General features: G+C 43.6%; 1 protein-coding gene across 6 annotated transcripts in view; it reads left to right on the forward strand.

Annotated features, from left to right (window-relative positions):
- Nucleotides 1-12,468, forward strand: part of ADCK1 (aarF domain containing kinase 1) — a 79,033-nt gene that overhangs the window by 55,437 nt on the left and 11,128 nt on the right. For all 6 annotated transcript variants that reach the window (XM_042869116.1, XM_042869096.1, XM_042869106.1 and 3 more), the window contains one exon: nucleotides 6,004-6,120. In XM_042869116.1, coding sequence (XP_042725050.1) covers nucleotides 6,004-6,120 — 117 coding nt within the window. The remainder of the gene's footprint in view (nucleotides 1-6,003; nucleotides 6,121-12,468) is intronic.

Here is a 12,468-nt window from a genome sequence, read left to right on the forward strand (position 1 = left end):
ACTCTGCTGACCACAAAACTAGAATGAGGCTGAGGATGTCAAGAAGGGTTTGGTGTACTGTGTGTATATTTCAGGAGGAAACATGTCTGCATATATCTTTCCTCCTTTAAGACAGTATATTCTTTCTCTGAAGTAAGCATACGTTGTCCTTACACATCCATGGCTAATGCACTCATGTTACCTTCATACACAAACAGCTGCACCCATACAGTGTTTCTCCTCGCTGATACACATATGCCACCTCTCCTGCCACACACTGACAGAGGTCACTGACAAATGTTTCAAGTACAACCAGATATGCACTCATCTCCCTGTCTGCAGACGTGCTCATATCTTCATACTTGCGTATGAGCATCTTTTTGCTGACGCATATGAGGCACAGGCTTCTGCTGTGTGCATTCTGGAAATACCCAGGTATGCTCAAGCGCTTGTAGACCTGTGGCCACAGTCACTGACATAACTGCATTTGCACATATCCAGTGACAGCAAAAAACACCTGTTCCTTTGGACCCTCCTGCATACAGATATCAACACAAGATTTTGATCTCCTGTTTATGCAGAAGTCCCAAGATGGAAGTGATAGATGTCTGAAGTGAATTGAGTTTTTGTTAGACTTTACACGCCTATGTGTCCATTTTCTCCTTGCTTCCTCCGTGCAAAGGCTACAATTCCTTGTCACCAAGTTTGAGGCAGGCCTTTTGAAGCTCAGTGGCAGCAACTGGCCTTTTTGTAAACACAGCTAAAAGCCACCAGGGTTACAGAAGGCCAAAGGCGAATGATTTTGCTGGGTGGGCACTTATCAGAAGGGCTGTACCTTGGTGAGCTGTATCCGTTGCAGCTGTAACTAGGCGACTGTGAAGTAAATCCCCATGGAGACGGCCAATCGCTTTCTTGCTGGGTTAAGGAGCTATCATGATATCAACATGTGTAACAAATGGCTTGAGATGACTAAATAATGGATCCTGCTGTCTGACCTGCCAATTCAGAGACGTGTTCATCACCCGAAGGCAACAGAAGAATTGGGCTCTTGTATCATTAATTTTCCTAAACACGCAAGAAAGCCAAGAAGTGGATTTTGTGCTGTGAACCTGGTTGAGCTTTTAAAGCCAGAGATAAATTGTTTCCATGCACTAGCATTACACCCAAGCATCTGTGAGTAATTAAAAAAGTCACTGAAGAATTCATGTATGAGTGAGAGAAGTATTTCCAAGAACTTAGATTGTTCTTTGTAAGCCCTTTGACTTGCCCCTGTAAATCTTGAGACAAGAATGAGTGTCGTCTGAAATGATCTGAGGCAGTGAGGATCCGTGTCTAGGAGGCAGACCACAGCAGCTAGAGGGACTCTGGGGGGTTTCTTGTTTTGGAGTTTGTTTGCTTTCTCATGAATATAACTCTTCAAAGAGTGAACATCCAGATAAGCTGGGAAGATTGCTGTATGGGACTTGTGTGGCAGGATTTTGGTATGATGAGAGCTGCAGGGGTAGCCTTTGTGAGTAGAGCCCAGCAACTGACCCATGTCAGATAAAAGGGAACAACTGCTGCACCACAGAAGTGGGGGGAGAGAGAAGTGAGAAACAGATGAGCAGCCCTTGCAGCTACTAAGGTTAGTGAAGGAGTGAAGGTTGTGCTCCAGACACAGAGCAGAATTTCCCCTGCAGCAGTGGGAAGGAGCTCCTCATAGAGCAGGTGAATGTGGTCTGACAGAGGCTGACTGTAATCCTCATTCTCTGTATTCTGGCACCACTAGGGAGGAGGAGAAAGGATGAGGTCTCCCCTGAGCCTCCTCTTCTCCAGACTGAACAATCCCAGCTCCCCCTCAGCCGCTCCTCATAAGACTTGAGCTCCAGACCCCTCACCAGTTTCGTTGCCCTTCTCTGGACACGCTCCAGGGCCTCAACGTCTTTCTTGTAGTGAGGGGCCCAAAACTGAACACAATACTCGAGGTGCGGCCTCACCAGTGCTGAGTACAGGGGGACTATTACCTCCCTGCTCCTGCTGGCCACAGTATTTCTAATGCAGGCAAGAAGAGGATGGATGGTGATGGAAGGTGTTTCTGTAGAATCATGGAATCAAAAAAGTGTTTGAGTGAGAAAGGACCTTAAAGATAATCTAGTTCCAGCTCCCCTGCCACTGTCAGAGACACTGCTCAGTAGATCAGGTTTCTTAAAGCCTCGTCCAACTCGAACTTGAACATTTGCAGGGATGGAACAACAACTTTTTTGAGCAACTTGTTCCAGTGTCTCAGGACCCTCTTAGTGAATTATTTCTTCCTAGTATCTAATTTAAACCTACCTTCTTTTAGTTTAAAACAATTGGCCTGTTTACTATAGCTACATTTCCTCATTAAGGAAGCCCCTCTCCATCTTTCTTGCTGGTCTCCTTTTAGGTTCTTACAGGTGGCAGTGGGTTCTCCCTAGAACCCTTTCTTCTACAGTCTGAACAATGTCAACTCGCAGCCTTTTCTTAATAGGAGAGATGCTCCAACCCTCTTGTGCCTGTCCTTGAGCTCGTTGTGGCCTTTCTCTAGACGCACTCCATGTACTTCTTACATTGTGGATTCCAGAACTGAACATCGTACTCTAGATGGGGTCTCATGAAACCATTTTGGTTTTTGTTTCTCACTGTTCTAGTCCCAGAATCATAGAATGGCTTAAGTTGGAGGGCATTTTAAAGATCGTCTATGTTCAATTCCCTTGCCAGGGTTAGGGTTGCCAGCCACTAAACCAGGCTGCCCAATAGCTCATCCAGCCTGGCCTTGAATGCTTCAAGGGATAGGGCATTCACCACTTCTGTGAGCGGCCTGTTCCAGCGCATCACCACTCTCTGATTAAAGGATTTATTTCTGACATCTAACCTCAATATCCCCTCTTTAATTTTAAAGCTGTTCCCCCTTGTCCTGTTACTATTTACTCATGTAAAAAGCTGATTTCCCTCCTACTTACAATCACCCTTTAAATACTGGGAGACTCCTGTGAAGACTCCCCCGAAGTCTTCTGTAAGCTAAGCATGCCCAACTCCCTCAATTTTTATTCATAGGAGAGGTGTTTCCAGCCCTTTGATCATCTTCATGGATCTCCTCTGGACCCTCTTCAACAACTGCATCCTTCTTATGCTGGTGTCCCTGGGGTTGGACATAGTACTCCAGATGGGGCCTTACAGAGGCAGAGCAGAGGCAATAATCTCCTCCTTCCTGCTGGTCACTGCTCTTTTCACAGAATCATGGAATGGTTTGGGTTGGAAGGGGCCTTTAAGATCATCTATTTTCAACCCCTTTATTATAGGCAAGGACACTTCCCTGTAGACGATGTTGCTCAAAGCCCTATCCAGCCTAGCCTTGAGTGCTTCCATAGAGGGTCATCCACAACCTCACTGGGCAACTGACAGTGTTTTGATGGAGCCCAGGGTACCGTTGACCTCGTAGGCCAGAAGACAGCACTGGTGGCCCATGTCCAGCTTTTCATCCATCAGGACTCCCCAAATTCTTCTCCACAGAGGAGTTCTTCCCCTGATCTGTACTCATATCTGAGATTGCCTTGAGAAAAATGCAGCATGTTGCACTTGGCCTTGTTAAACCTGATTAGATTCTGTCATGGTTTTATGATTGTTATTGGTATATCACATCATAACATCATACAGTGCACTGGGAGTTAAAGAGTTAATGTTCCAGTTCCATGGTTTCTGAGCATGTCCAGCTCCCTCTGGTTGGTGTCCCTCCCTTCTATTGTGTCAACTGCACCATTCAGCTTGGGTCATCAGTAACCATGCTATGGGCACACTTGATCCCACTATGTTACTGATAAAGATATTGAAGAGCACTAGGAGATAGCACCTGTGTCTGGTCTCTACCTGGATATAGAGTTGTTGATAGTAGAGAGCAATGTGGTGGAGCATAGCTGTATATTAATGTGAAACCACCACAAGTGCAGGTAACTGAATCCCTGTTGAATAGGGAAAAATATCCTGTTGATAAGGGAAAATCCCTTAGCATCCAAGTGTATGTGAGGTTAACATGCAAGGTGTCCTAGGAGTGTTGAGCAGCAAGATTGAGAGCTATTGAAATTGCTCAGCAAAGGACTCTTTGGTCTGGCCTCACGTATGTGGTAATGTAGAATCGGCTCATTGGATAAATGAGCTCTCTAGAATAGGAACAGTGCAGGAGGCAGGTAGTTTTGTGGAATTGTGAGGGACTGAGCCATTGTCAGTAGTTACAAGCAGAGTATAAAACAACCACTGTTTGTTCAAGAGTTCTGATAAGCTAAAAGCAGCTTGGCTGGTTACTTCGGTTTAGATTTAATTAGATGGATAACAATTCTTATCTTTTCCTGCCCTACCCCAGTTGGTGGACATTTGAAGTGTGTGAATTTAAGTCCACATCTGAGTTGTGAATAAGGATAGGAAGCTGCATGGGTGTCTTTCTCTTTGCAGAGTCCAAAATATGTATCTGTTTTAACTGTATCCTAGGCTGCGTTGATAGATGCATGGGCAGCAGGTCAAGGCAGGTGATCCTGCCTCTACTCTGCACTGGTGAGAAGTCACCTGGAGTACTGCATCCAGATGTGGAATCCTCAGTACAAGAAAGATGTGGACCAGCTAGAGCATATCCAGTGCAGGGCCACAAAAATGACTCGGGGTGGAACACCTCCTCTACAAGGACAATGCTGGGAGAGCTGGGACTGTTCAGTGTGGGAAAGAAAAGGCTCTGGGGAGACCTGAGAGCAGCCTTTCAGTATCTAAACAGAGGCTTTTAAGGGGGCAAGCTCTTCAGCAGGGTTTATTGTGACAGGATAAGTGGAAATCATTTCAATCTAAAAGTGGTTATATAAAGAAAATATTTTTTATGCTAAGGGTAGTGAAGCACTGGAACAAGTTACCCAGAGAGGTGGTGGATACCCCATTCCTGGAGGCATTCAGGGACAGGATGAACAGGTTTCTGAACAACCTGATCACGCTGTAGGTGTCCCTGTTTGTTGCAGAGGAATTAGACTAGATGACCTTTAAAGGCCCCTTCCAACTCAAATCTATGATTCTATGAACTGGGGTACAGTAGTGGGAATAGATGGAGCTCTCTTATGTCCTTGGTAGAATGTACCCCTCTCATTTCTCCTACATATGAAGATAAATATGGACAGCTTGAGACACTGAAGAGCAACAGTGTGAGGAGTGTCCAAAGGGAACTTCAGTAATATCAGTCTTTTGACAGTGGAAGCTTCAGCACAGAAAGAATTTCTCATAGAGACTGGAAATGGGGGAGCCTGCCTGAGCTAAGACTTCTGTTATACTGCGTCACTGCATCCCTGTGTGATACAGCGCCTCTTCCTTAGACCTAACTCAGCTTGATTTACTGCGGATTGAATGAAAAATGCTTTGACATTTTACACTCATTGCTGTGTCACATTGGCAATTAGATAGTTAAGGGTATCCCAGGGTTTCTATGACATGCCTTTTATTTGTGACACTTGATTTTTCTCCTAGTTTGATTGCAGATGGCCTAAATACGTGGGGTTTGTCAGCTCAAATGCGTTTGTGTTTCAAGGAGCACTACTGAGAAGCAATTTATGATGATGTCTTATCATTTCTAGAACTGTGTAAGTGGGCCCTGTGTGTAGCGAAGGAGATCTATTTCCTGTCTAAAGGCACCAAGTGAATGATTCAGAGACTTGTAGTTAGTACTGAGCAAGTCAGTTTTAGGAGCTGTGAAGCAGATACGGAAGAGATATCAGACAATAGTGGGAGTGGGAAGAGGTCAAAATCTCATAGAGCAGTGCCTGAAATGTTCCAGAAGCACAGACTCTTCTACTGTTGTATTGGTGTGTTGTTTTGCAGTGTATTGTCCCAGGAAGCGACCTGCAGTGCCGTTAGATGGATTTACCTCTGTTGTGCTTGGGGAGAAAAGAAGTCCTTATTTCAACCTCTTGCTTTTTTTGTTCCTTTTCTGAACTGTGATATGTTCTCCTTCCTTTCCCCAGCCTGTTGTTTGACCAAAGCCATCTATTCCCTTTTCAGGTCCCCAGAATCTATTGGGAGTTCTCAACAAGGCGTGTTCTTCTCATGGAATTCATGGAAGGGGGACAGGTGAACGACAAGGCATACATGGAGAAGAATGGCATTGATGTCAATGAGGTATTTTCTCAGCCGCCTCTGAACTGGGCATGTGAGCAATGTTAGAACAAGGCTGATAGGACAGGAAGGGCAGAAAAGGGAGCATATATTTGTATGAAGAGAGTAATCAATCTGAAAGATCTTAGTTCTTTTGCTTTTGGGAATGTATACAATCCCTTTTGGGAACACTCTTCTGTAGGACTGTACAGCTAGAGATCTTCAGAGTGATAACCATACTTTTATACTGTGCACACCAATGTTTTGTTTCAATGTGACAGTCTGTGTTATCCTAGTAGAACTGCTTCAGCTTCAGATCTTTTTGTCTCTTTTCTTCCTCTATCTTTCTTCAGGATTAACTTTCTCTTGGGCAAATGCATGGGGTGTAGCTTTTGTAACCCATTAGGAGGCACAGATTATAGGCCTTGTATGATCATAGTTACTGGAGTGGCTTGACCCATGGTGTTTTGCATAATATTCTTGGATTGTTCAATTCTGATTTCCAAAATCTTTCTTTTGAATGTAACTCAATAGTTTTCTTCTTTGTTTCTTGCTCCAATACTACTGTGTAATTTTCTTGTCCCTCATTAAACAACTGCTAGATTTCATCCCTGGGGAAGCCACATTTCTCTGATGGATAAGATAATTTGTGTGCCATGAAGCTGGAAGATTTGGATTCTTTGTGGCTAAGAGATTCTTGAGGAAACAAGGCATTACTTACAAGAAAGCTAAGGTGCCTGAGGAAAGAGTTTTGGGCCATTCAACAATGTGGAAAACCAGCCCTCTTGGTCTGTGAATGCTGACTGAGGCGGTGCTTTTTGCCTTTCTCATTGTGCCCTGTTTGTGAACCTCAAAGCCACACTTGGTTGATTCGCTATTAAAGCTAGCAAAATCAATTGTACTTAATCTGTCCATCCACTTAATTCTCACTTCTGAATGCTTCCTCTCTCTCTTTACTCTTCTTCCTTTCTGCTTCTTCTTTCTATCTATAAGAAAGTTCTTGTGATGTTGGTTAAGATATACCAGGGGTGTTTCAGGGGAAGGGAAAAGTGAGTTTGGTATGCCTCACAAAGAGAGAATGTTGTATGTATCTTCTCAGCTGCTTCCCTAAGTCACCATGATAACAGAAAAATGTCTGATGGAGGACTAAACAACCTGCCTTTTTCTCTGGATAGAACACTTCTTTCTCTGCTCTTGCACCCAGCAGAAGCCAATAAAATATTTTCTAGTAACTGCTGCAGGCAAAAGACAGGCACCTTTTCTTGTTTCACCACTGAAATACGGGAAAGAAAATTCAAAGGTTAAAATAGATTTTGAGTCTCTTTCCATTCTAATAATGATGAACAAGTCAAGGTCAATGGGCAGGAGTGAATGACTTCTCTGAAAGATGTCTGATCAATTTTTATTAAAGAGGCTTCTTGAATAACTTCCTTGTATATAATGCAGTCTGTCTTCTTTCACATCTCCATCAGGAAGCATTTGGAGCATTTTGGTCATTAGTTTTTCTCCTCACTCCCATCAGGGAGTCAGAGAAATGATTGTCAGCTGATCAGAGGTAGACACAATTCTGTGTCTATTTTGTGCTGATTATCTTCCTTTATATTTACCAAGGTAGGTTCCTGCATGATGCGTCATTGTGTGACTCAGAACATGATAGCTGGTGGACTTCTCTGTCATTTGAAATTTAAAAAGCCTAGTTAGACTTCAGAACAACCAGTCAGCTCCATTCTCCCAGACAAAACAACTGGTCAAAAGTGAGTTGTTTCTTTGAGCAAATATATCTTACATAAGCCCTTTTCTGCTATATGAGCAAAGGTCAAATCTAGTCCGCAGCACTTAGATACAAGACTAAATATTTCTCAAATCCAGCCTTGAAATAGTCAGGCTCATTTTGATGCCTTAGCAGGAGGACTCTTGAACGATATTTACATGCACATTTTGGGCAGGGCTTCCTCAGAGTTCTTGGACAGAAGAGCTATTCTGAGACTGAGGTAACCTGCCCAGCTGATCTGCTTGACACTTCGGTTGTTTGCTACCTCCAGCAGTTTGAGAATTCAAAGTTGTATGGAGAAGCCCAGGGAAGTGCATTCTTGGCAATCTTCCAGGGCTTTCTCCAGACAGCCAATGTGGAAAACTCAGTAACTTCAGCTTTTCGATGGGGTATTTTGCTGAGAGTATATGTCAAAATCAAGTACAGTAGAAGCTGACTTCATTTTTTTTTTTTCCCCCTAACTTTCAGGGGTCTTTGCTTCAATAGAAGAGATTTAGAACCTTTAGATTTAGAAAATTGAGCTCTTGTTTTTGTTTATCTATTCCTTTGGGAAGGTTGTTTTGTGATACCTTGGCAGGATAGGTTCCATGCAGCAATGAAACCACGTATTTTACTGACCTGTAAAAATGTAATTACAAAAAAGTTGTCAACAAATTTTTACTATGGCAAAGTATAAGCTGTGGAGGTTTCTGGTAGTCTGTCACGTGTCTGATGTTCCTCATCTCAGTGGTAGAATCACACATTTCTGCTGACTGTTTCAGTACCTGTGCTGAGCCGTTCTTCCTTTCTTTCTCTCCCTGCTCCTCCAAATTAATGATCATCTTTTCCTGACTGCCAATAAAGTAACAGTACAAAAGAGAGGGCACCAGCCCTGTGAGAAGTATATGATGAGGTATAAGGTCTGTTACTATGGCCACTGTAAGGTGAGGTAGGAATGGTGTGAGATGCAGCAGATGGGAACAGGTGTGACCAAAGTCCAGTATTTGCTGCTGCTTGATGCTATGGGTAAGGATCTACATGGCGTGGTGGCAAAATGAGCAAAAGGCGGCAGGCACTGAAAGGAACTTGGGGAGGGGGTGGCAACAAAAGTTCCAAAACTACGATGTGACTTATACAGCAGTTTTTGTTTTCAAGAGATGCATTAGTTCCCCATATATCACTTCAATCTGTTTGTCAATCCTTCTATCATCTTACTCCATTTTGTTTTACTGAGCTGAGAAAGAGGGGTATTCAGTAAGCAGGGTTTCTCTTTTGTGACAACGCAGCCTTGAAATCAAGCTGAGCTTCTCTTCTCTAAATGGAAAAGATCCCTGAGGTGAAAGCTCCCTTCAAACCAGGTTACTGACATTTACTTAATACCGTCTGTAGCAGGATTATCATTAAAGCTGCCCAAGAGCACATTAATCTCTCTGGATCCGTCCAAGCGCTGGACTGTAATGGCATTTAATCAGAGAAGGCTTTGATTTCTAAAGACAAGTGCAAACACTGAAATATCTGCCTGTGTAACAGTTACTTATTCATGTGCAAGTGTAGCAGAGGATGAGAATGCAGCTGGGATATTGACAGTGAGCTGGAGAGGGGAGTTATGAAGAAATAAGCTGGTATGAATTTTGAGAGAAGTCCAGGCCGTGGTGGGTTGAAAAAGGCACCGCTTGGAAACTGAATCATTCTTGTCTTAAGACATTATTTACGTTCTTGCTTGGGAAGATATATTTGGAGGGTGTGAGTAGAGCAGAGAAGGAAGGAAAAATGGTCTGTGGAGCTCTCAGCGCATTTGTAGCATACCATATAAAGAGGGAAGGAAGCAGAGCATGTACTTCTAAAGAAGACCCAAGTGGCACAAATGCCTCCTCTTTTACACCCATTCTGATTTTATCTGATCAATTTAGAGAGATTTTGTCCATATACAAATTTTGATGTTATCTTTGATCTGCTGCGTAGGTGTCCACCCTATCCATTATTTTAGATACTTTGGTATCTAAAAGCCTGTTTTAGTAGAGGCTGCTGGGTCAGCAGGCTGAGGGAGCTGTGAAGCTTGCACATGTGCACGTGCCGTATTGCTTTCAACTAACCGGCCAGTTCAGGTAGTCAAGTGGAGAGTTTACCACAGAATCATAAAATTACAGAAGTCAAAAGGGACCTTGAGATCATTGAGTCCAAATCCCCTGCCAAAGCAGGTACCCTGTAGTAGATCACGCAGGTAGGCATTCAGAGGGTCTTGAATATCTCCATAGAAGGAGACTCCACAGTCTCTCTGGGCAGCCTGTTCCAGTGTTCTGTCACCCTTAGTGTAAAGATATTTTTCCTCGTTTGTATGAAATTTCCTATGTTCAAGTTTTAGGCCATTACTCCTTGTTCTATTGCTGCACACCACCAAGAAGAGCCTGGCCTCATCCATCTGCCTCCTGCCTCTCGTTAGATATTTCTAAATATTGATCATGTCCCATCTCAGTCATCTTTTCTCAAGGCTGAACACACCAATGTTACTCAGCCTTTCCTGATATGGTAGATGCTTCAGGCCTTTTATCATTTTTGTGGCCCTGCATGGGACTCTTTCCCAGAAATCCCTATCTTTTTTTGAACTGAACACAGTATTTTAAATGTCTAAATGTCACCGGGGCAGAGCAGAGGGGGAGGATCACTTCTCTTGACCTGCTGGCCACGCTCTTTTTAATGCACCCCAGGATACCATTGGCTTTCTTGGCCACAAGGGCATGCTGCTGGCTCATCGCCAGCCTGTGCTCCATCAGGACCCCCAGGGTCTTTCTCTGCAAAGTTCCTTTCCAGCAGGTCAGCCCCTAACCTGTACTGATGCATGAGGTTATTCCTCCCCAGGTGCAAGACTCTGCCCATACTCTTGTTCAGCCTTATCAGGTTCCTCCCTGCCCAACTGTGGCAGCCACTCCTCCCAGTTTTGTACCATCAGCAAACTTGCTGAACATGGACTCTATCCCTTCATCCAGGTTGTTAATGAAGATGTTGAACAAGATTGGACCCAGCACCTGCCCCTGGGGAACACCACTAGTCACAGGCCTCCAGCCAGACTCTGTGAAGAGCTGTGCCAATCAGCCAGTTGTCAATCTACCTCACCATCCACTCATCTGTCCCACACTTTCTAAGTTCGATAACAAGAATGTTGTGGGAGATGATGTCAGACACCTTGCTGAAGTCAAGGTGCACTACCCCTGCCTACCCAGTTGGTGATGACATCATAGAAGGCAAACAGATTTGTCAGGCATGATTTCCTCTTGATGAGTCCATGTTGACTACTCCTGATAACCTTCTTCTCTTCTAATTGTTTGGAGGGAGTATTCACCATGATTGCCATGGGTTAAGTTTGAGTCAGGTAAAGGAAATGATGTCCTGTGCTTCAGCTTGCAAAGAGCTTTTTCAGGGACTGTGCATGATTCAAAAGTCAGTGTTTTGTCCAGCTGAGAAGTGAAAGCAAACAGCTGAGGTACTTAAGATGAGCTACTGCGTGCAATTGTTGCCATCTGTCACCCCATCCTATGTGGCTTTCTGCTTCCTTCAGTTACTAAATAGAATCCTTACAGCAACAGTATCTCTTAGTCTGATAAAGAGTCCAACTACCCTCCCATAGTTAACAGCTTTGCAACTTAAAATATGCTTTTAGTGTGAAGTTTACCATTCTGCCTAGGGGCAGGAGCTGCTGTCTTGAAGCTGCCAAAATTTAAGTGGGATTTCCTAGACTGAAATCTCTTTGTCAATGCAAGTGTGGAAAACTCTCATGTCTCAAGTATTTGTACTTATAAAACTCAAGTGTTAGGTGAAATGGAGCATGGAGTTCGTGGGGAAAATGATTATTCTTATCCCTGCTGATTTAATCCAGGGAGATGCAAAAGGCGCCACATAAAGAGTTAAATTACAGGTAAACCCTTCTCTCGTTGAAAGTCAGTGTCAATTATCAGTGTAAATCAATTGCATATGGCTTAAGAATCTCAGCAAGTTGCTTTACATTAAACCAAAGGAAAACATATCTACACTTGAAGCCAAGCCAGTGAACCCCCTAGCCATTTGAGGTCTGGCTAATATGCAAGTAGCAATTAAACACCAACTGATCTTTTTTGTAGAAACTTACCAAATTAATCCCTCAGTTTCCTGGCCAGGTAAGTCTGAGTAATTCTCTCCACTTATGTGCCACGGAAGATGGGTCATTCGATGGGAAAGCAATCTTCTCAGTTCTCAAAAGAGAGCTTGGAGCACGCTAGATGTACACCCCAGGAATCCTAAAAACTACTCCTGTATCTTAATGACAACTTATGTGTCCAGCAGTGCATACTGATGGTGCTGCATTACAGAGCACTGTGTTTAGATCCTCACAACTGCATCAAAGAAGACAAAGTCTGAAATAGGTTCTCTTGTGTGTGACCATGGAAAGGAGCCATTACAGAGCAGAGACAAAAAGCAGGCTCCAAGTTGTAACTATTGCCCATCCACACCCTTTGCTAATTTGACACCAGTTTAATTGGGCAGGATTGTCCTGGCAGTATTAAGCAAACCCATAGATGATGGCTATAATAACAACAGCAAAAGAAAGCAAAAGCCCAATACACACTTCAATCCAATTAACCTTCGATTAA

The sequence above is a fragment of the Lagopus leucura genome, unplaced genomic scaffold (genome assembly GCF_019238085.1).
Source record: "Lagopus leucura isolate 7727_CA_CO unplaced genomic scaffold, USGS_WTPT01 Super-Scaffold_1, whole genome shotgun sequence".
NCBI classification, from domain to species: domain Eukaryota; kingdom Metazoa; phylum Chordata; class Aves; order Galliformes; family Phasianidae; genus Lagopus; species Lagopus leucura.